This window comes from Crotalus tigris, unplaced genomic scaffold (assembly GCF_016545835.1).
Source record: "Crotalus tigris isolate CLP2741 ecotype Arizona unplaced genomic scaffold, ASM1654583v1 scf7180000018155.2402879, whole genome shotgun sequence".
Classification (NCBI taxonomy): domain Eukaryota; kingdom Metazoa; phylum Chordata; class Lepidosauria; order Squamata; family Viperidae; genus Crotalus; species Crotalus tigris.
Window position 1 is genome coordinate 2,372,066 of NW_024096851.1, and position 25,305 is coordinate 2,397,370.

The window sequence follows — 25,305 nt, forward strand, 5'->3', positions numbered from 1 at the left end:
AGGGGCTTGGCTGTGCTCTGATTGGCTGGGGGGTTGGCTGTGCTCTGATTGGCTGGGGGAGTGTTCTGTTTGGTTGTGCTCAGGTTAGTCTGAGTTGCAGAGGGATTCAAGATTTTGGGCTGCCCTGCCATTCCTTGGCTTCGCGTTCGTGGTCGTGCTTCCTCTTCATGGAGGGTGTCAGTTTGCTTCATGTATGGATTGGGGGGGTTTAAGTGGCTAATGATGCAGCTGTGGTCTGGCTTCTGGTTTGTAGTCGTGCCTCATAGTCAGTGTGGCTTTGGGTTTGTTTTTTGCGTGGATGTTTGGTGGTGACCTCCTGTGTGGTTTTTGTGAGTGTGGGTCTGGTATCATTTTTTGTGTTAGGGAGTCGTTAGATGTCAAAAGGGTCTCCCTCCCTCCCACTCTTTCCCTCTTTCTGCCCTTGATCTGCCAGTCCTCTTCCCCCCCACTCAATGTGTGTGTCTGTGTGTGTGAGAGAGAGAGGGAGAGAGAGGCACTTGCGCTCCCCCCTCTCTGTCTCTCCCCTCTCCTTCTTTCTTTCCTCTCCCTCCCTTCCCCCTTCTTTCTTCAGGTGAGGAGAGAGAGAGAGAGAGAACAAAAGGCAGAGGGTGCCGAAGGGGCGGGAAGAGGGGGCAGGAGGCATCAGAAGACCCCCTGTTGCTGCTGGAGCACCCAGCTTCACTGCCTGCGGGGACGCCCTGGCTCACGGTCATGTTGGCAGGCCATCCCACATAACATGGCATCCCCGGGCTCAAGTCAGGGCCATAGGGCATCTACGGAATGCCCTGCCCATCAGCTGCATCGCCAGGCCTCCCCTCGCACTGCTGGTGTCCCTGGGCTTAAGTTGTGGGACATCCGCGGAACATGCCCTGTCAGTTGCGTTGCCAAACCTCCCACGCCACTGGCATCCTTGGTCGGAACCAGGGCAACGATTCACCTCCCGCCAGAACCAACGCTGGAGCCTCCCATGCTGCCGGTAAATCCGTCGTGCTGAAGGAGCTGGGGCCACTTTGCACCACGCGGCGCTCCCAGCGATCCATGACCCACCAGCTTCGCCCAGGGAGCAATGCCCCTGCCAGCTGCTGCCCCAGCCAGGACTGCCACACAGGGGGCAGCAGGAGGAAGAAGGGGAAGAGGAGGAGGGCAAGGAAGCTGGCGCCGGACCCCAGGAGGAGGCGCTCCCATGGATCCAGCCAGGGCTCTTCTTCTGCTGGTTGGAAAATGCCTCTCTCCTCCCTTTCTCTCCCCCCCTCTTCTGCTCACCTCACATTCTTCACCGACAAAGCAGCCGGGACTCCGGCACGCCTTCCTGGTCAGCTGGGCCAATGGTCCCGGGGCTGGGGATCTCGGGCTGCTCTCCTTCGGGGCCGCGGCTTACGGGAAGGCTGGCCCGCTCAGCTGAGGCTCTGGTGGGCTGCTCCCAGTGGGGATCCTGGGGGGATCCCGGGGCTTTCCCACACAGTTCCCCGGCCACATGCACCTCAGACAGGGCCAGCCAGGGAAAGGGACTTCCTGGCTGTGCTTCTCCCAGGTGGCGGGGCACCCAGGCCCAGGGCCAATCAGGAACCCTGTGAGGGGGCAAATCCGCATGAGAGAGAGAGAGAGAGAGAGGCACTCTCTGTCTCTCTCTCTGCAAATGGCGGAGGAGGCTTGGAGCCACAGGGGAAGGCTCAAAAGTGTCCCCAAAACATCTCGCTCCATCGCCCCCATATCGTCCCCCTTTTGTTCCTTCACCCCTACATTGCCCCTTTTTGTTCCATCGTCCCCCTGAAAAATGAAATCGTCCCCTGGGGGCAATATCGCCCAGGTTAAGAACCACTGTACTATATGAAGACCTCCAAGGTACCTTCCAACTCTGGTATTCTGTATTCTGTACTACTGGTTGCTTGACAACTGCTCCCCTCTCCCCATGGCTACATGATTACATTTTGGGCATTTGCAGCGTTGTGCAATCGTGACCACAATGCCCAATGTTTTTTTGCTGGAAACTGGTGTTTACTTCCAATCGTAGAATCGGGTGGGTCATGTGATGACTTGCTTAGCAACCAGCATGATTTATACCAGTGATGGCGAACCTTTTAGAGACTGAATGCTGAAAAACTGCCGCCACCATTCTACCCTCTGCCCTGCCCTGCCCCACCCCATCCCCCACCCCGCCTGCTGCAGGGCCACTCACAACCTCCAGGACCTGCCGCAGATCACCCAGGCAGCCCAGCAGCGCCATGGCGGTCACACCTCTGCCCACCTCCGCAGCATCAGCGGTGAGAGCAGAGTCTTGTCTACACTGCCTTGGCTGCGCTGCTTCACATGGGCCACGCTCGGGGGTGATTCTCCTCCAGGGGGGCTGCTGGTGAAGAGGGGGTCGCGGGGGAGGTGAGGCATGTATGCCCACAGAGAGGGCTGCAAGTGCCACCTCTGGCACGCGTGCCTTAGGTTCGCCACCACTGATTTATACCATAATTCTAGATTCAATTAAGGTCGTAAGTCAAAGACTATATTCTTATGGGCTTTTGAATGGATTCTAACATTGTTGGTTTATGTTATGTGATTTCAATTTAATTTAATTTTGACTGTAATTACTGTCGTGATTTTGTTGTTGTATTTTATAATTATGGACTACTAAGAGTCCAGAGATGTGGCAGATAAATCTGTACCAATGAGTAGTGTAGAACAAATACCTGTGAAAGTGTATTTGTGTTAAGGTACCATAGTGCAGGGCTTTTCAACCTTTTCACCCATTGTATCACTTTTAGGATACGGCAATATCCGAGTACCACCAGTCGCCTAGCAAGGTGTCAAAAACTTGATGACCAAAAAAAAAAAAGGAAAAAAAGTGATGAAGTACAGTAGTCCTCGACTTACAACAGTTCGCTTAGTGACTGTTCGAAGTCACAATGGCACTGAAAAAAGTGCCCCCCAAGCCATAGCCGAGCAAGACACCTGCCTGCCCATCCGGCGGCGCTCTTCCTCCTGTCTGACGTTTCCATTGTTAACATTTCTGTTGAAGATTGGCAGTGGGGGTGGGGTGGGGGGTGTTTGGTTTTTATTCCCCCCTCTGCTGGGTGGTTGCAGCAGGTTTTGGTCACTTCACATGACCCTGGGACACTGTGACAGTCATAAATATGAATCAATTGCCAAGCATCTGAATGTAAATCACAAGACCCTGGAGATGCTGCAACATTCCAGCTGATTGGTGCTTTTTCAGGGCTCAGCAGAAGCACCAGGATCAGTGCTGCTTTCCAGCTGGAGCCTGTCGCTGATCCTGGCGTTTCCACTGAGCCCTGACAGCCCCAAAGAAGTGCCGATCAGCTGGAAAGCGGCACTGATCCTGGCGCTTCCGCTGAGCTCTGACAGCCCTGCAGCTCCAGCCATCTCTCGCTCAGGCTTGTGCGGTGCTGCCACCGATTCAGCTCATTCCCCTCCCCCGCTACCACTTTTCTAGGATGGCCGCGTACCACCTGCCAGGTGCTAATGTACCGCAGGTGGTACCCTTATCACTGGTTGAAAAGCCCTGCCATAGTGGAAGGAGAACTTTTGTCTGTAAGAAGACAAAGAAATTAAGACTCACTTAATTTCTGCTCATTTCAGCGGCTTTTCTCTACATATGACTAATTAGATATTCAGTGTTCTCACTAGGAAATACTTGATCCATCTCAGATTTTAGATGGCGTTTAAATTAATGTTACTTTCTCAACATTGACTGTTATAGCAATATTAACACTTTAATCTTTATTATTATTCATCCTAATTAATTTTTGTTGCAATATTATTCTTAATGTTTTTGCATACGTTTTCATATTTCATATAAGAATTAATGTTCTGTGATAGACATTGAATTGAGAAGACCTTGAATGCAAGCATGCTCATCCATAAAACTCATCAAAGCACCTTGTTCTATTATCTGTTCCCCAGTTTATACTCATTTATAGAATAATTCTTAGAATAAATGAGATAATCCTGTGTATGCTATTTGGAGCTATACAAGTGTGCTTGATGTTTCAGAGTTTTTAATAATTTTCTATGGATTTCTTTGGTCTGCATACAAGTATGGATTTATTTAGGGTGCATATAGAAAGCACAATCCAATATTTTTCAGTATGAACATGTTGATAATAATAGCAAGCAGAGAGCTGTAGCACAATTGTAGCTTCTTCTACATACTATAAATGCAGTAAAAGAGACCTCTTTATTTGTACAGAATATTTCCAAATGACTGAAAAAGGAAAGTGGTTATATTTTATGCTTTCTATCACAGTATTTAATGCATCCTTGAGCAAAGTTTTATTTTTATTTGTGTTTGTGCTGACCAGAAAAATTACATTAACTGTTTGCATTGATAGAATTAAACATAAACAGTTCAAGTATTGTAGTTTTTTTTTATGTAATTGATGGTAGCTAATGTTATCGTAATTGATTAAATATTAAATAGCGTGTCTGGTTTCCACATTATGCATGCTGGCATAGGTCCACCTACGAAATATATCCACTGTTTGAAATACATGATCAATACAAATTTGTGTAACGTGGACTAAAGTGCTACTTTTTGAACTAGTTCTTCTCAAGTACCGTATGCCAACATTTCCTAAAACAGACTGGCTGCCAAAAAAAAAAAAAAAAAAACATCTAGGAACTCTCTCTTCATTTGAAAGGATTTTAAAGTCTTTAGAGTAAAAGAGGACTGCAGAGCAGTGTATTCATGGACATTAGAAATTTGGATATACGATATTTGATTTCTTGAATATCCAGTGTCAAAATTGGAAATGGGAAAGTATTACAAACAGAGGGAAAACATTTTTTTTTTAAATTTGGAAAGATACTCTGTAGAGTATTGTCATGTCTAAGAGATCAGACTTCCAATTGGTTGAAAAAATGAGTGATTATAATCATGTAGTTAAGACCGATTAAATTGTAACTGAGCAAATTGATCATATATGTTTTATGTGGTAGAGAGAGTAACTATAAAACGTGTGAGCTCTAATTGTTAACAAGGTTTCCCTTTGTAGCCACATATTGTTTCACCTTCCAGTATTAATTTTATTGTGTCCTATTTTGTAAAATTAAATTGCATTCACCTGTCAGATGCAATGCTTCTAAGATGAAATGGCTGAAATGGCAAATTGAAACTGCTTGCCTACATTCAGCATATTTAGCAAATAGCTATTAAATGTCTTGAATGCTATAATGATAGCTGCAATTTTAAAATTCTCTTTCCCTGAAGTATACATTTAAACTAAATACTAACGGTGATAGTAAAGGTTTTTAATCATTGGCTAGGAGACTTCCTGCTCAGAGCAAACAGCATCTATCTCTAAAATGGAGATCCACTGTTTAGTTTTCCATTTAATCTGTTTGGATAAAAGACTATACCTTTATTTATTTATTTATTTATGGGACTTATATACCGCTTTAAGTGCAAGCACTCTCTAAGCGGTGTACACCAGTAAGCAATGTATATATGTATTTACATTGCCCCCAACAATCTGGGTCCTCATTTTACCTATCCCGGAAGGATGGAAGGCTGAGTCAACCTTGAGCCGGTGAGATTTGAACCGCTGACCTGCTGAACAGTCAGCTAAAGTGGCCTGCAGTACTGCACTCTAACTGCTGCGCCACCTCGGCTCATATCCTTGATCCTTATTTTGGTGAGAAATCAATAAGAAAAATATCCTTTGTTTGTTTTGGGTTCACCTGCTGATGACTGCACTGACACGTGTGTTGGCAACAATACAGCAACCCTTTTTCCAGATCTTTTTTTTTTTTAAGTTTTCAAGTTTAGTTCATGGCATGGCATGGAATAACAAATGGTAGTCTTTGGCATGGCTATGATTTTTCCCCTTTCTCTTTCCCTTTTTGTTTATTTCTGATAAAGTATTTCTTTTTTTCTTTTGTATGTTTATTAGTGAAATCTTTTCTTTCCACCCAAGCCCCTAGCAGGGAAGAGCGAGACACCTTTTTATCACGCCTGCTTTCTTTTAACTATTTTTATCCTTTCCTGATTTTATTATAATTTTCCTTTTTTTTATTGTTGTGAGCTACCCAGAATCAGACAGTTGGTGTACAACCTTAATAAATTATTATTTATCCACCAGTTTTGCAACAAATGTGATCACTGTTGGCTTAGAACTACAGATAAAAAAATATTACTGTTTTATTATTTATTATTTATTTTAGCATTTTTTCTCTCACTTCCCCTTCATTGGAATGTATATATGGTTTTGACCATGCTACCCTCTTTTATTATGTTTCTAGTGTTCATAGTTATTTTTTTGGAACATGCCTTTGTGCAACATGGAATGATAGGATTTTGAGGAACTCCTCTATGCTTTTATTTTATCAGTTACACAATTTCCTGTGAGATACAGCAAAAGCATTTACTGATGGTGCATGCAGAAAGAAGCAATAGATAGTTAAGTTAAATTGTTATGTATCTGTGCTAGGTAATCATCTTTTGTGTGATACAGATCTCTTTTTTTTGCTAAACAACAACTTTATAAATGCATCATGTGTAACCTTATTTTGAGGGAAAGATAAGAAATCCAATAAATAATTCACTTTTAGATTTTAATTAATTAAAGCAGTACTAGTTTTCTTAGCATAAATAAATACATTTAAAATCTAGTAACCAGAAGGGTTTTATAGTCCCAATTCTTTATCAAGAGACGACTTTTTCATTGATTGCAAAATTGGAATCAGGTTACAACTACATGTTACATTTTTCTTTTCAAGAAACAAAATAAATATAATTTAATATATGATACTGAAGAAAACTGTAGGTCCTGATAGATTTCTGATTGACTGATATAAAATATACCTATTTAAAATGTCCTATTTGTGGAAGATATATGATAATGCCTTCTTACAATAATTTCTCTAAGCAGGTAAATATACATATTCAAGTTATAGATCAATTTCCTTAAATTCAGCTTATCCATCAGAACGCTAATAACTTTCGATTTCTAAATGATATCATAGAGTTAATTCACTGTAGTTTGAATCTAGGTTATTTGTTTAGATGTTGAGAGAAAGTTTTAAGTTGACTTCTTGGACATTTCTGAAATGTAGTTTTCTTTATTATGGATTCTGACAGAAGTTTACATTTTGGGTAAATTTGATTTATTCAGACCTTAGATCATTAGTGATTATCAAAAATATTTTTAAATTTTTTATTTATTTTATAGTAAATGTTAAGGATTGAGCCAGCGCTATCTGAAGATATTTTGCATTTAGTCATGTGGCCAGCATGACATCATGGAGGGCTGTTACATTTCCACTGAAGTGGTACCTATTTATCTATTTGCGTTTGTATGTATTTGAATTGCTAAGTTGACAGGACCTGGGGCGAGTACATGTGGAGCTCAAGTCTTGAACCTGGGCTTCTGGCTTTCTAGCCAACAAGTTCATTGTCGTAGCTACTGAGCCACCGCACCGCACCACCCCCTAACAACCTTGGTACTGCCAAAGGATTTCACATATTTTCTTAAAGTGTTAGTGGGATTATGTTGGGATCATAATAGGATTCGGCTGTCCTGTCCTGTTGATAGCATCTTTTTTTTTTAACTGAATTCTTTTAAAAAAAAATAGTGTATTTTTGCGTGCTGTGTTTTATCTTTGTTTTTATGAAAAATAGACCATTTATTGAATTTGAGATTCTTTAAATTGATATAATGAATATTTCTCTCTTCTCCTTCTCACATTTTATAGGATCAATTTGATAATTTGGACAAGCACACGCAGTGGGGCATTGATTTCCTGGAAAGATATGCAAAATTTGTTAAAGAAAGGATAGAGATTGAACAGAATTATGCAAAGCAACTGAGGTAAGTTATTTGTAAAATTCTTATGTCTTAAATTTAGATGTTACCTAAAAACCATTGCCTAAATATTGTAATTGTATTGTAAGCAGTTATTACTTTCTATAAATATCTATCTTGATTCCTTTCACTTTAATTCCGTCCACTTTGGCTCAAATAAAGACACGTTTTAGTTCAGTATATGCAAACAAAAGCTTGTGTAACCATACCATACTATGTAAAGAGACCAGAATAGAAATAGACTCTCTTAATCCAAATGCACCAAAATTAGTAGCTTTTTACCTCACTATTGATGACTGCTTACTCATTTGTTCTATTTGAAACATATATTTTTGCATTTTTCCCCATAGAGAAGGTTATGATTGTAGAGATCTGAATTAAAATATAATTGCTCACTTTCTTTCCTGCTGCTTTTCATAGCTTTTCAGTATGTGCTGGAAAAAGAAACCTCCAATTCCTTAGGATTTCCTCTGTTATTTTTCATTGGATTACATTCTTCTGACCTTGATAGAATAGTAAAGGGAATTTATTATAGTTTTTTTATTATGACAGGAAATTGAAAATATTGCAAGTTGTAAATATGTTCATTAGGATTTAGCAACAGATGTAAGAACCAGTAGTGACTGTACTTTATTTTGTTTTAAATGTTCATTGTTTTCCTGTAGTCAAGGAATACTGTTGTTTTTATATAATGGTAGGAATCCTACTTGAGAGCTGAAAATGTAAGCTGGTTGTTGAAACATTTAGAAACATTTACTCTGGAAAGCACAATCTAGAAGCAAACTCTTTATTAATGCTGATACATTTCTTTCCAGATTGATGATTTTTACATTGATCTTTGAAGATAATATTGTGAGCAGTGGATTTTTCCCTAATTATAAATTTCAGAACATTCTCCCAGTTCTGTTTCCTTTTTTAAATAACAAATTTTGTTAATGTCCATTTCAATTAATTTATGTTTTTGTATTCTCATTTAGCTTCATTTCCATTTTTGCAATATTCTCATACTTCCTTCTGTTTAGAGCAGTGCTTCTCAAAACTGGGTAAATTACCCAAAATTGGGTAAAAGTGGTTTTTCTTTGGGTACCAAATGTAATCACAACACGGACACTTAAATAAGGATTTTCTGATAAGCAGTTTTGGAAATGATGGGAAAAGTTTGGGAAGCACTGATTTAGATAATTACCACTTAATTTTTATATTTCTGTGTTTATTACAGTGATAAGCATATCAATTAATACATTTTAAACAGTTTCCCCATGTGGAACTTATATTGTATATTCTGTGTTGGGCTAGTCCAGGGGTAGGCAACCTTGGCTCTTTTATGACTTGTGGACTTCAGCTCCCAGAATTCCTTAGCCAGCCATACTGAGGGGAAAGGGAGAGTTTCCAAGCTGAGCCATGCTGGCTCAGGAATTCTGGGAGTTGAAGTCCATGAGTCATAAAAGAGCCAAAGTTGCCTACCCCTGGGCTAGTCAATGTCACAAATAATAGTAAGTGACAATATGCCACACAAATGTATGTTCCTCTTGCTTATTCCATTGTTTACTAAAGTTGAGAATGCTGACTTTCAACTTGAATATCATCTAATTTAAGTAATTATTCTGAGATATGTACAGGGAGCCCTCTGGCTATGACCAAAATTGGGACCACAATTTCCCTTATACGATGGGGGGGGGAATTATTTGATCCCCTGCTGATTTGGTATATTTGCCCACTGACAAAGAAATATCAATCTATAATTTTAATGGTAGGTTTATTTTTAACAGTGAGAGACAGAATAACAACAAAAAATGTATTTTAAAAGTTATAAATTGATTTGCATTTTAATGAATGAAAGAAGTATTTGACCCCTTTGCAAAACATGACTTAATACTTGGTGATAAAACCCTTATTGGCAATCCCAGAGATTACACGTTTCTTGTAGTTGGCCACTAGGTTTGCACACATCTCAGGAGGGATTTTGTCCCACTCCTCTCTGTAGATCCTCTCCAAGTCATTAAGATTTCGAGGCTGATGTTTGGCAGCTCGAACCTTCAGCTCCCTCCACAGATTTTCTATGGGATTAAGGTCTGGAGAGTGACTAGGCCACTCCAGGACCTTAATGTGCTTCTTCTTCAGCCACTCCTTTGTTCCCTTGGCTGTGTGATTTTGGGTCATTGCCGTGCTGGAATACCCATCCACGACCCATTTTCAATGCCCTGGCTGAGGAAGGAGGTTTCACCCAAGATTTGACGATACATGGCCCTATCCATCGTCCTTTTGATGTGGTGAAGTTATCCTGTCCCCTTAGCAGAAAAACACCCCCAAAGTATAATGTTTCCACCTCCATGTTTGACGGTGGGGATGGTATTCTTGGAGTCATAGGCAGCATTCCTTCTCCAAACATGGCGAGTTGAGTTGATGCCAAAGAGTGGCACAACACCTGACCACAACACTTTCACCCAGTTCTCCTCTGAATCATTCAGATATTCATTGGCAAACTTCAGACACGCCTCTACATGTGCTTTCTTGAGCAGGGGGACTTTGCGGGCACTGCAGTATTTCAGTCCTTCATGGCGTAGTGTGTTACCAATTGTTTTCTTGGTGACTATGGTCTCAGCTGCCTTGAGATAATTGACAGGATCCTCCTGTGTAGTTCTGGCTGATTCCTCACCGTTCTCATGATCATTGAAACTCCACCAGGTGAGATCTTGCATGGAGCCCCAGACCAAGGGAGATTGACAGTTATTTTATGTTTCTTCCATTTGCAAATAATTGCACCAACTGTTGTCACCTTCTCACCAAGCTGCTTGGCAATAGTCTTGTAGGCCATTCCAGCCTTGTGTAGGTCTATAATCTTGTCCCTGACATCCTTGGACAGCTCTTTGGTCTTGGCCATGGTGGAGAGTTTGAAGTCTGGTTGATGGATTGTTTCTGTGGACAGGTATCTTTTATATAGGTAACAAGCTGTGATTAGGACCACTCCCTTTAACAGAGAGCCAGAAATCTTGCTGATTGATAGGGGATCAGATACTCCTTTCACTCATTAAAATGCAAATCAATTTATAACTTTTTTGAAATGCATTTTTCTGGATTTTTTTGTTGTTACTCTCTGTCTAACTGTTAAAATAAACCTACTATTAAAATTATAGACTGATCATTTCTTTGTCAGTGGGCAAATGTACAAAATCATCAGGGGATCAAATAATTCCCCCCCCCACTGTAAATCAGTGTAGTTGTGTTATGTGTCTGCATCGGCTTACGACAGCAAACCTGGCTCTTCCCAATATGGTTATTAATCAAGAATCCCATGTTGTTAAATGAATGTCCATCCACAATCCAACCCAAGCTTTGATAAGATAAGAGACTTATTCCAATTCCCCCACCCGCCTCTCTCCTATCCCAGTTCTGTCCTTTTGGCCACCCTGCCTTGAGAGGTGACAAACAGTCCCAAAACTGTGTGATACTGTGGCTACTTGCCATGCCCAAGGAAGCCTCAACAAGCACCAGGTGGCGCAGCAGTTAGAGTGCAGTACTGCAGGCCACTTTAGCTGACTGTGTTCAGCAGGTCAGCGGTTCAAATCTCACCGGCTCAAGGTTGACTCAGCCTTCCATCCTTCCGAGGTAGGTAAAATGAGGACCCAGATTGTTGGGGGCAATGTAAATATATATATACATTGCTTACTGGTGTACACCGCTTAGAGAGTGCTTGCACTTAAAGCGGTATATAAGTCTCATAAATAAATAAATAAATAAATAAATAATTTTCCCAGTTGCTTTTTCTCCCAAGGCCCATGGGGCCCCCTAGCCCACTCCCACAAGCAAGCCGCAAGCATTCATTTGCTCCCAGCAATCAGTCAACCACCCAGTTGCCTTCTCTCCCAGTTTCCCACACCAAACTTTCACCTTTTGTGCATAACACCTCATCACTTCAGAAATGGGGGTGGGGGGTGGGGAGGGAAGATTTCCAAAGACAGCACAGCTTTAGCCAGTTTGGAAAACCATGTTGTCTTCAGAAAGGCTTCCAAAGATGGTGCAGCTTCTGCCGCTTTAGAAATGGGGAAGGGGTTGAAAGATTTCCAAAGACAACACATCTTTCTGAAGTGGCTACAGCTGGATGCCAAAGGCAAAACATTGATGCATGAAAGCGTCTATAATGTAATATAGATGTCTCTAGAAAGAATTGCACATAGTCCTCAACTTACAACCATTCGTTTAGCAACCATTCAAAAGTTACAGCGGCACTGAAAAACATGACTTAGACCAGTTCTCACAGTCATTGCAACATCCCCACAGTTTTGTGATTAAAATTTGGATGCTTGGCAACCAACATGTATTTACATAGTTACATAGTTGCAGCATCCAGAGGTCATGTTATCACCATTTATAACCTTCCCAGCCAACTTCTGAACAGCAAAGTCATAGGGGGGAGTCAAATTCACTTAACGACTACGTGATTCAAGGGGAGAACCAACTTAGAACGAAGGAGAAATTTCCTGACAGTTAGAACAATTAACCAGTAGAACAACTTGCCTCCAGAAGTTGTGGGTGCTCCAACACTGGAAGTTTTTAAGAAGAGACTGGACAGCTATTTGTCTGAAATGGTATAGGGTTTTCTGCTTGAGCAGGTGGTTGGACTGGAGAACCTCCAAGGTCCCTTCCAACTCTGCTATTCTTAATTGTGACAAAAGGTTGTAGAATTGGGCAAAAAAGGTTGCACCACTAATTCAACCGCCTTGCTTAGCACTGTAAGTTCTGGACTCAATTGGGATTGTAAATTGATGAATATTGAACTTGATTTTGAAGATGAAGAAAGTTATTTAACTAATCCTGTTGAGTTGGAAACTATATAGTTTGTGCATAGCCAAATGAAGTTTTAGTTACCTAAATTACTATATTTAGAAAGTTTGGCAAGATTTCTAGATACTTTACTAGCATGAATTCTAAATTGAAAGCAAATGTGGTTTCTTGTTTCTCAAGTATGTTTTTCTTTAATTGAAACTGAAAACATAAGACATTGATTCTGATCCAAATGTAGATGTGGCAGACTCTCATTCAGCAATTGTACAGATGAATTCATATTCTGGAGAGATTCGTGCTGAAAAACCTATCATTCCATAGGTAATTGCTCCCAGAATAAAATGACACTTTATTGTCAACTGCTTTTCTCTAAATATTCCAGAGAAAGAAACTTTTAAAAATGATACTCTGTCCTCAGTTACTTTGAACCACTAAGGTGTGCAAAATATTTCAATTTAAACCATTTTGAACGCTAAACAATTTAAACCCATTTAAAACATGTTCAGAAATGTTTTGAGCTGGAAATGAAATTGGTATGAGTGCAAAACCATTTCCAAAATGCTTAAAACTAGCCTGCTTTGCAAAAGTTTCATGCTCAAAATGGCTTAAAATGAAATGTTTTACATACCTCTTCTATCTGCTTATGGACTAATATTTTACTTACCTGTGAAAATTGATTAAAATGTAATATAATAAAAGTGTGTTGAGATAGAAAACCAGCCTGGCCTACCAAAATAAACACAAATGAACAGTGTTTTTAATGTATTTCTGTTCTGATCAGTAACTGTAATAAAAACTCTAATCTACTCCTACTTCTACTCTACAGCTACTCTACTACTCTACTCTAAATAAAAACAAAATAAATAAACTTTGGGAAAGGTGAATTTACAGTAACGATAAAGCTAAAAAGTTCTTCACACCTCCACTGGACTGTCTGCACCTCCACAAAGGAGGTAAATCTCACAGTCTGGGAAACGCTGAGTTATAGTATTCTACTATTCTCAAAACAGTGATGCCAAAAACAACACTAGGGAAAAGATTGTGAGAAATGAATGATATCTTGTAAGTAGCCTATAAAATGTGGGTGAGTTATCCCAGGCGGGTCTCCATTAAAGACTCTTGTGAAAGAAGTCCATGAGTTCCACATTGCCCTAAGAATTTTTTGACATGTGTTTAATATTATACAAGACTCTCCCAGGCATTAAGAAAGTCAATATATAGCAAAGTGTGTTCACCCATATATGTCTTAAAGGCATAGATGGAAAATCTTAGTATCTGTTTTAACAGATTAAATGTTCGTCAACATTTTCCCATGGCCTTTTACAGCCATGTAGAAAGTGTTCAACATCTGTTAACCATTTATATCAGGCATCCTTCCACGGTTGCCCTTTGTGAGAAAAGTTTCTTATTGTCATCAGTTCTTTCTTAATTTTGAATAATTCATTAAATCCTCTCTGCTAACTTTCCCACTTTCTTTTTGCTACTGGTGAAGTGTGAATATTGTAGTGTTTAAGTGCCGGGTAATTTTCTTATATCTAAAAACTAGATGAGGGTTAAATTTAAATTTAGTCCAAGGAAGAATGATTTATTTTATGTTCTTAGTATATCACTTGAGGAAATGAAATAGATTTCCTGCTGTAAAATGTGAAATGTATACCATTATTCCTTTGTGGGGATATTTATGAGCAATCTGGTTAACTTGAGGCCACTGGAATCTTTGGAATTTCTGCTGTATTCTTTTAGTGTCAGTCTTCTGCCGCTGCTATTCTTTACCATCTTGTGGGAAATGGCTTGTTATGGTTGAAAAAAAGCCATGTCTTTACTACTCTGGGAAAAGACAGTAAAAACGCTGCTGAATTTGCAATTATAAATTAATTAGTCAGTCTGTGCATAGAAAATTCTGTTTTTTTCCTTTTGGCTTCATTTTAACATTGTGACCTTACACAGAAAGAAAATACGGCAAATTAGTTTGATCTAATACAGGTAGTCTTTGTGTTATGACAGCTGTTGGAACTGGAATTTTAGTTGCTAAGCAAAGCGGTTGTAAAAAATGACATCATGTGACCACATTGCTTAACAATAGCAATCCCTGTAATTAACAAGGACCACATGAGTCATTAAGTGAGGACATCATGTGACCACAACATGGAAAGAGACGAGAATCCAGGACAGCTTGCTTATGCCACTGAAACTATGTTCCAGGCCAGTGAGTGGTTGCAAATGGCAATCGTGACTGGGACACTGCAACTTTTGTAATTGTGAGCCAATTGCCAAGTGCCCAGACCATGTTCATGTAATCTTGGAGATGTATGATGGCCACAACTTTGTAACTTTGAACTGTCATTGAACGAGCGGTCACTAAGAGAGGACAAGCTGCAGTTATTCAAGAGTGGAATAATTTTTACTTTTTTATATAATTTGTTTTATTTTAAACAATGTAATTTACATAATATAAACAATGTATGCAAATATAAATAAACTCATGCTGGGCAACTTAATTGTGTTATTTTTCTAACTCAGGCAGATTCTTAGGCTCATCTCGCCCCTTTTTAAAGCCCATTTCTCTCTCTCTCTCTCTCTCTCTCTCTCTCTCTCTCTCTCTCTCTCTCTCTCTCTCTTTCTTTCTCTTTCTCTCTCTAACAGAAATCTGGTGAAGAAATACTGTCCTAAACGTTCATCCAAAGACGAAGAGCCCAGGTAATATGAATATGAAATATATATGGATCTTGGTCTAATCCCAGTATCAGGATTGTTGGGATTTAAATGTTTAAGCCAAGTACATTTTTCATAGGTAATTATTTTATAATAAGGTAAAGATATCTGGATTAATGTGACTTCCAAATTCTGGTACATTCAAGACCCGATGAGTTGAGAAAAGTAGCATAATTTATGAGATCTATTTTTAAGAAGTAATATCTTTGTTCTTCCTTTCCATACATTTTTCTCCTTTCTTTTCCTCCATTCAGTTCTAAACCTGTAAGCCTCCCTACGTATTATGTCAGAATAACGTAACATATTTGACCTGACCCAAGTGTCCGACCCTTCATGATGTAGCAAACACGCTCATTCACAGGGTACACCTGAATGATATGTCCCATTTTCCAGATGAAGTGAATCATTTCTGCATCAAGCTTAGTTTTCCTTGTAATTTTAAATTTATTCCTACAATCTGTCTTTTCATTTCACATCTTAGTAAATGCTTCTATTCTGCAGGGCCTTTGGGCGGTATTCTTTATTTTCTCCCTGCATAAATTCCTGTTGATCTTACCTTCTCTAATGAGAAGTGGTTTGGGTATTTGTGTTTTACCTCTTTCTCTGAGATTCATTTTTTTAAAGGTCTTCACAGCATGCTAGATTATGATATGTTCCTTTCCTTGTTTTGTTAAAGAAAAGCAGTTGTACACCCACAGTAATAATGAAATATCTTTTTTGTTTATTTTCTGTATTCTGCCAGGTTTACCTCATGTATAGCCTTTTATAATATTCTTAATGAATTAAATGACTACGCAGGACAACGTGAAGTAGTAGCAGAAGAACTGGGACATAGGGTATATGGAGAACTGATGAGATATTCCCACGAACTCAAAACAGAAAGGAAACTGGTAAGAGGATGGGGGTGGAAGATCCAAGTTACTGTTTTGCTGAACTACTTATGAATGTCAGGACAATTTAATTATTTGTTTTCTCGAAAACAGCAAAAATTATTAGGTCTCTCTCCTGCTGGGCTTGTACATAGATCTTCGTGTAGTTCTGCATTATTCTGTTGCAAAAATGCAGCAAAAATATGCTTGCCTTTAAGATTCTAAAATATAGCCCATTTAAATGTATTTTGTTTTCTGATTTGTATTTTATTAAAATGCACACACACACACACACACACACACACACACACACACACACAACTTCAGTGGAGCTGATTCCTTGAAACAAACTTCTGATCACAGCCTTGATTGTTTTGTAGGTCCTCAGCAAGCTTCTTCTAGATTTATATGTTATTTAGTAGCTAATATATTTGAGGACTTTTAGAAATATTACAGTTTAAAAATATGAAGGTGCTGTTATATACTTAAGACGGGTTTTTTTTTCAGCTGTAGGAATGTAGCAGTAAAACCTGATATCAGTGCTCAGCAATCCATGCAATTATATAAACCACATAGTTACACACATTGTAGTTCCTTCCATTGCATCTCTTAAATTATTGGTCTCTATAAATTATGGCATCTTTTACATCTTTGGAAGAAAGAAAACAATGGATGAGCGCATATCAATAATGTTAAAATCATGATGCTTCTGTTGTGATTTACATTCTTGTTTGGCATTCTGTTTTACCTTGTGTGTGTGTGTGTGTGTGTGTGTGTGTGTGTGTGTGTATGTATCATTTTGTAAGATTAAGCTGAACAGTTTTAAAAGCAAGATGAGGTTTGTAAAACATCTTTTTTATTATATTCCAGCACCTTCAAGAGGGCCGAAAAGCACAACAGTATCTTGACATGTGTTGGAAGCAGATGGATAATGTGAGTTTTCTTTTATTCCTTTTCTGGTTTCTTTAGGGTTGCATAGTTTTATGGATGACTGATGCCAGAGTGAAGACATAATGAATGAACTTGTTTATCACTGAGCAATCACAGTGCTTTCATTGTTCAATAGCCAAGATGGATTGTTATGTTTGTTAGATCATTACAGTGCTAATTCCTCAGTTAGTAATATCTGCAGGAATATGACTTTAATAGATTTACTGACTAGATTTCAGCTGTAATAAAATATATTAGTCTTGCCTAGTCTTGGAGTTCTTAAGCAGGAATTTATTTTGGTAGACCAGAGGCTTACTTTTAATTAAATCTTGAGAATCATATCTTCCCTTGTTATTTAATATTCTTTTGAGTTACTTTAAGATGATTTTTTTATGAATTAGCCTCAAAATATTGGATATTATAGTTATAAAATTAAAGGAAAGTTGATGGAGTTACATAATGTTCCATAATTATTTTAGGCAAAAATCAAATCATTTGACCCATGTCTTTCTAAAAGAATGTACTATGAAGGAGACAAGTAATGATAATGGTAAGCCTAACATTTATACAGAGCTGTTCTCTAGTATACAAACTGCTCTATAAAAAAAATCTATTAATGATCTCTACTGCTGATGATATACTGTATTTCAGATGCAGGACATTTCTGTGCTATATATGAGCTTTCAAGAATGAAAATGCTAGGCCAATGGTCTCTAACCCTCTGGTCCGTGGAAAACTCTTTCTCCATGGAACCGGACCCTGATGCCCAAAAGATTGAGGGCCTCTGGACTGGGATGTTCAGACTAGTTGTTCACGTCGTCTTAATTAGTGTTTGTGTGTGTATTTGTGTGTGCTTATAGATACATTACTCTTGTTAGCCTCTTATTATTAGTTCTTGTAATGATATGGTTTATGTGATGTATTGAGGATAGAATAACTTTTTCAGACAGATGGAGAAAGCAAATACTTTTATGTATAGGACCTGCCATGATGCTATTCACACAGAAGAGCGGATTATTCAAGGTTAAATTAGGGGAATCAATAGCTAGCAAATGGATAGAGCTTCCTAAAATAATGGGGAATGCAATAAGTAATAGTCTTGCTAATCTTAATGTTCTTTTATTTCTAGCGTTGGACGAATACATGGTTGAGAGGGTAGAGGATTTTAAAATCTAAAAATTAAACAATTACAAAATGAAATGCTCACTGGTTAAAGGGCAGTAATGTGTGCAGAATACTTTTCATTTTCATCAAAAGAGCATGGATCTGAATTGTAATTGTGAGAGTAGTACAGGCAATGTGATAAGTTGTATTGATTCATAACTATGTCATTGCATTGTAGAGCAAAAAGAAATTTGAAAGAGAGTGCAAAGAAGCAGAAAAGGCACAGCAATGTTATGAGAGACTGGACAATGATACCAACGCCACTAAAGCAGATGTTGAAAAAGTAAGATATTGTTATTGGAAAATAAGAGTTTGCATGGCTGTATCTGGAAATGTTGTTTGTTGAACAAATACAGTATTTTGACCATCAAATGTGGATATCAAAGTGTGTTGAATTAGCCGAGTTTCAGCCATCACATTTTTTTTATTTTTTTCAAATTATGGTTTGAAAATTACAGTTCTGAAATGTTCTGATTGCAAAATTTCATGAAATGTCCCATTTTGTTGGTAAAACGGCTGGGAAAGCTTGAAACAATCTGTTTTATATTTGAAAGAGAAGTTTCCACACATGTGGCAGGACCTTCTGTGAAATGTCACGCACAAAACCTTTTAAAATGCAACTATTATAGTCCTGTGCTCGAGCCACTCTTGAGCTTTCTTGTTTTCTCATGGATCGAGCTGCAGATTGTGCTTATAAATCCAAAGCAATAAAATGTGACTTGGGCAAATATTCCACATGAAGATTGAAGGCCAGAATTAGTCTACTGAATATTTATCTAAACCAGTTTGCTGTTTCAGATTTCACAGCAGGCCTTTGCTTAATCATGTCCCTGAAACTTACTTACTTAAATATTTTTTAATCTTTAATTTTATTTTAAATACAAAAATACTATGGATAATACTCAGTATGAAGGCTTTAAAATATTAAAATCATGTTAAGAAACTTCATGCAATGTCTTATTTACTTGTATAGTCTTGTATAGGACATTTTATTGTAATTGAATAAAAGCCATAAGTAAAGGTGCAGCATTTTTAATAAAAGGTCTTAAGCATTTGCAATTTTTATCTAAGTTTGCTACCTCTCATTACATGTCTGTAATGTTTGTTTTTATACATTGAGGTACCATGTTTCTCATTAGATTTACAGTTAGTGATTTTTAATATCATAATTTATTAATTCTTATTCTTTATTCCCAAAAGAAAACTATTTTGCCTTATAAAACTCATTACAATAGGAGTCAGTTCTGTTGCAGGAATATGCTTTTCTGCTTGTGTTGGTGGGATTTCTCCCCTTTTTTGTATCTATCCACACATAGATACAAAATTAATATTGTTGTGACTATTTTCTCATAATACTAGTAGATTTGTGCAAGGTTTGTTTCCTTGGTAAGTCAGCATAAGTTTCTGCAGATGGACAGAAAGGATCACCTAATAAACCATTCGTTATAAAGCTTACTTTCCTTTTTTTGTACTTGCATTACCTAAGGAGCAAAACTTGTGTTAAGACATCGCAATATATATTTTTGTCATTTTGATGACCGTTTGGCTTGCTGCAAATGCTCCTGCAAGGTAGTCTTTCCTGTTTAGTTTACTTTGTAAATGCATTAGTTGAAAGTACCACTAAAACAATGACATGATTTGAAACAACTACCGTAAATGCCGGCATACAAGGCGACCTGGCGTATAAGACGACCCCCGTCGTCTTATACGCCGGAAACTACCAGTATTTCCGGCGTATAAGACGACTCGGCGTATAAGACGACCCCTGTCTTTGGTGCCGATTTCAGCGCTCGCGGAAGTCGCCTTATACGCCGGCATTTACGGTACCTGTTAAAATCAAAAGCTTTATATATATATATATAGAGAGAGAGGTTAACTTCATAGTTGAGAAACAGTTTCTAAATGTTACAAATGTTAATGAGAGGATATATTGGACACTAAGATGTCATAGGTAATTAAAGATAATGAGTATGCTGCTGAGTAAGAATTTCTTTTAAAAATAATTTAAAACTGTTATTGACCTGTCCCCGTTGTTTAGGCAAAGCAGCAACTAAACCTGCGTACACATATGGCTGATGAAAATAAAAATGAATATGCTGCACAGCTCCAAAATTTCAATGGTGAACAGCACAAGCATTTCTATATTGTCATTCCTCAAATATATAAGGTATGTTTTTCATCTAAATGAACTTGGTCATTGAAGAGTGTGAAAGTAAATTTCTACAAGTTTTCAATAGGAACTTGAGTTATCTAGGTTTTTTCTTTGTCTATCTCCCTAAAACACACAAACACTCTCTCTTCTATCATTTATTCTTCTAGATTCTGTTTTATTTAAATTTATATAATTTATTTTATAAATTATATAATTACTGTGTGGTTTTAAATATAGAATATAATTCTAAAAGTAAATAATGCCCAACCACCTATGTGTTGTATTTGTAAGATTTGAAAATGTTTTAGAAACCAGCAAAAAACTAACTAGTTAATTATGGCATACGTTTTTACAGTGTTTGTAATAAATATGTTAGTTCTTAAATTATTCTTTCTTTTTTATTACCACAATCTTAGGTTTCATATACAAATCACGACTTTAATTATTGATGACTGTAGTTAATACTTTCCAATTCTAATTGATTTTAGAAGGCATTAGCTGAATGTGAATACCATTTGTAGAAATGAGTAAGGTTTGGTGAAATAAAGACCCCCTAATAATACATTTAGTATATTTAGTTCACTAACAAATTGTACACATGATAATTATAGGGAGGACAAAGTCCCACCGTATTTGGAATGTTACTATAAAGATGCTCAGTCTCTCCTTTATTACTTAGCACCTTCAAGAAATGGATGAACGACGAACCATCAAACTTAGTGAATGTTATAAAGGATTTGCAGATTCTGAGCGGAAAGTTATTCCAATAATCTCAAAATGTTTAGAAGGAATGATTGCTGCAGCCAAATCAGTTGATGATCGCAGGGTAAGTTAAATTTGTTTTTCATAGTTCAGTGCTAGTATTAAGCACATTGCTATGGAAGTAAATCTAATCTTGTAGATTACAATCACATTATATCTTAACTAGAGCCTATGTTGGTCAAGCTTATGCAGCTTAAGTCCCATAAAGCAAAATACAGTCAGTCTGATATGTTGTTTTCCATGAAATCAATAGCTTTCTTCTCTCTTTTCCCAACAAATAATTTTCCACACTTAATACCCAAATTGCATTGGACAACAATGTATGCCAGAGAGGATATTGGTATTGCTGCATGAGAGAACTTTATCTAAATGGGATGGCAGGAAGTAACGATCTCAAAATCCCTCTCCCCCCCCCCCCTCTCTCTCTCTCTCTCACACACACACACACACACACACACACACACGGTTGGCTTAGTCTCTGTTCCTGGAGTTGCTAAAAGAGGACAGATTGTATTGTTTCCAATCCAACTCCAGCAGATATGGCAGCCAGTCTTATTAGTGGGGTTTCAGGTTTGCATATCTGATTATTGTTAATTAAAGAAATATACCATGTTTCATTGATATTTTTATCTCTCTAAGCACTGTGGCTATTTAATATTGCCTGTTTAGAAAAAAATAACAGTCTAATATTTTTACATATGCCAAAAGGAGACTATTGGATTTTGGTAGTATAATGGGCAGAAGGAATAACCTTGAGAGACTGGAGGAAGAGCTGCAACCTAGACAGTGGTCAGTTAAAAAACAAACAAAAATCTGAGTTCAAACCAGAAATGTGTTGTGAGGAATCACCTCAGAATTGATCCTTCCTAGTTCTCTGGAACATAAAATCGGGGGAGGGGTGGTATTAGTATTCATGATTTTGGTTTCCTGATCAGGAGTGCCTTGAAGGACTGATAGTCTTTAAGTGTAATATTAGTTAAATGCGATATTTAAGCCATTAACTCTGTAAATTTCTCTCATAAAGGATTCTCAAATAGTAATAGACTCCTTTAAGTCTGGCTTTGAACCTCCTGGAGATTTTCCATTTGAAGATTACAGTCAACACATTTATAGGACTGTTTCTGATGGAACAATTAGTACCCCGAAACAGGAAGGAATGAAAATCGATGCAAAAACCACTGTGGGCAAAACTAAGGGCAAACTCTGGCTCTTTGGAAAGAAACCAAAGGTAAAGAAAATTGAAATGTATCCTATGATTGCACATTCAAGGTTGTAATTCGGTGTTTAAATGTTACCTTTTGCAACAGAATAATCAGATTGATTTTTGTGGCAAAACTATTCATTTTAGAAACTGGGTTCTAGTATGTTCCAGAGTATAACTGTGCTATTATGAACATTTTGGTCTCCCATCCCTACATAATTCAACTATGGCATTCCAGCAGCTGAGTCCCAGCAAGTCAAAAGCATATACTGTGACTGATTAGGACTATAAATACAAAAATTCCCCTGGAATTGTAAAAATATTGTAATCCATACCAGACAGTGACTTGGCCAGAAACTCTTATAGCTGATCTGAACAGTTGTAGCAGCCTCTGTAGTTGTTGCTGAACTGTTACATCATGCAATATCTTGCTATCCATGTGGAATTATACTTGTTGAAATAGAAGTGTTCTGGTGGACTGGAGAGAAATTAATAAGCACAATCGGTTGAGGGTTTTAACTTACATGATAAATGTAGTACAGATAAGAGTATAGTTTGTTTAAGCTTTGTTTGTCTTGGTGAAGCTTTGTTGAGTATGGTTTCATATTTATAAGATAAAACTTGTGAAAAAGTGAATATTGTTGAGAAGTGGGTGACCTGAAGGTTCAAATGGAAGTTAGTGTTAATTCCTTTCGAAGTATGAAAAACTAATAATATTAAGTCTAAGTTGACCTTATAACTGTAGATATTGTTGACATTGGGATAAGCAATTGAATTATGGTGGATTGTATGGGAAATTTGTGCAGAAAATGTTAATACTTCAGATCAGGCTTGTCCAACCTGTGAGCCACATTTGGCCCTGGGCAGCTAGTAATGCAGCCCAAAATACTGTAAACTTTTAATATTATTATGTGAATTTATGTATATTAACTATATTGTATATTTATATGCAGCCCAAGACACTACCTCTTCACCAGTGCAGTCCAGGCAAGCTAAAAGGTTGAACATGCCAGCTTTAGATGAAAGAATGCCATTGTAAATTCTGACTGCATGGTGTATTTCTATTAATATTTGAAGCCGCTGGTTTCATGTATCGTTAAAATGGACATCCAAATTTGGGATAAAATAAGTTTTTAATTTCATTTTTTCATAGCAAGAAGCAAATGACACCACATGTATAAATAAAATATCAATGCCTATTGTATATATTTCCTTTTATGACCGAAGTTTATTGGTGTGTTTTTGAGTTAGTCCCAAAGGATAGCTTTCATTGTGATTTTGAAATTCTTGTGAGCTCAGTGTGGTGTCTTTATCATTTTGGTAGTTAAAAACAAGAGCTTTGTGATACCTTAAATATTATAAATTATTTTTATTATGATATAGGTTTTATGATGATACATTCTGATGCTGATAATTGTAATGATGAAAATATAAAATGTTATGGGCTTGGATCCAGACTCTGTGTGCTGATATGGAAGATTTTTTTCCCCATTCCCTAAAGTGAATCGTGCAATGGAGGCTATGTAAAGAAGATTATTTTCACATGTTCTCTTTCTCCACCTCCGGTTCCACCTTTCATATTATTTTTAAAGACCTCCAGTCTTCTGAAGTATATTTATGAGAGGATGGTTACTATGGGTTTCAGAAGTAGGGGTCATTTGGTTAAAATCTCCCCTTCCAGTTGTGGGAGCATTCAGTTTGCAGAAATTTGTTCCTTTGTTACTCTGGATCCAACCCATTATTTGTTTCTGTATTGAAAGGAAAAAAGACAGAATTTTCATCACTTTGAATGTTTGCCTTATCTCTTCCTTTCTTTTCATATCAGCCACAGTCCCCACCCCTTACCCCTACTAGTTTATACACGTCCAATACTTCTAATGGTTCCCAGTATCCCATATTCTCCATTGAACAAATGCATTATTGCATGAATGAAATAAAGGCAGGGAAGCCCAGAATGCCTTCTTTCAAAAGCCTCAAAAGAGGGGTAAGTTTTATGAGTTGTATTAGGTGCATGATGGCGTTGTGGTGTGCTTCTATGTGGCTTCCACCATCGTAACTTTTCTATTGGCAGTGGTGTAGTCGACAATCATGTTGCTTAATTCTATGTTGTGAAAAAGCTCTGCTTAGCACCACAATGAATGTTAAATTAAGAAATAGCTGACTCTGATGGTATTACAAAGAAGATGCTGGGTGCATGTTCTCATTGTTTCCTGAGTGTATTTTAATATTGTCATTAATATTAATATAACATTGGGCACTAGAAATTGTTGGTAAGGAAAGAGAAGTGAGATAATTGTTTAAAAAGGGGGTCGATTTCTATCTTGTTTGCTGACTTCTTTAACAAAAGAGGTTTAGATTTTCCGAGAGATTTTAAAAAGTCATGCTGACAGCCACCCGTACTTACTTCAGATGTTTATAATAAATAATTATGAGGAAAAGTAGGTAAAATTATTTTAAAATTCTTTTGTTCCAACCTTCTTCCAAGAAGCTCTGCATGGCAAGTCTGATGATGCATTTCCCCTTGACCCATCCTCTAGGACAGGGCTTTTCAACCAGTGGTACAGGTACCACCTGTGGTACATTAGCACCTGACAGGTGGTACGTGACCATGCTAGAAAAGTGGTAGCGGGGGAGGGGAATCAGCTGAACCGGTGCCAGCACCATACAAGCCTGAGTGAGAGATGGCTGGAGCTGCAGGGCTGTCAGGGCTCAGCGGAAGTGCCAGGATCAGTGCCACTTTCCAGCTGATCGGGGCTGTCAGGGCTCAGTAAAAGTGCCAGGATCAGTGCCAGGCTCTAGCTGGAGCTCGGCACTGATCCTGGCGCTTCTGCTGAGCCCAGAAGAAGTGCCGATCAGCTGGAATGTTGCAGCATCTCCAGGGTCTTATGATTTACGTTCAGGTGCTTGGCAACTGATTCATAT

General features: G+C 38.1%; 1 protein-coding gene across 1 annotated transcript in view; it reads left to right on the top strand.

Annotated features, from left to right (window-relative positions):
• The window catches only part of LOC120310273 (formin-binding protein 1-like), a 44,729-nt gene extending 19,640 nt beyond the window's left edge, over positions 1 to 25,089 (top strand). Inside the window, exons 2-10 of the mRNA XM_039348525.1 lie at positions 7,702 to 7,817; positions 15,237 to 15,290; positions 16,048 to 16,195; positions 17,045 to 17,107; positions 18,447 to 18,551; positions 20,307 to 20,435; positions 21,100 to 21,246; positions 22,207 to 22,410; positions 24,209 to 25,089. Coding sequence (XP_039204459.1) covers positions 7,702 to 7,817; positions 15,237 to 15,290; positions 16,048 to 16,195; positions 17,045 to 17,107; positions 18,447 to 18,551; positions 20,307 to 20,435; positions 21,100 to 21,246; positions 22,207 to 22,410; positions 24,209 to 24,439 — 1,197 coding nt within the window. The 3' untranslated portion in view covers positions 24,440 to 25,089. The remainder of the gene's footprint in view (positions 1 to 7,701; positions 7,818 to 15,236; positions 15,291 to 16,047; positions 16,196 to 17,044; positions 17,108 to 18,446; positions 18,552 to 20,306; positions 20,436 to 21,099; positions 21,247 to 22,206; positions 22,411 to 24,208) is intronic.
• The last annotated feature ends 216 nt before the right edge of the window (positions 25,090 to 25,305 follow it).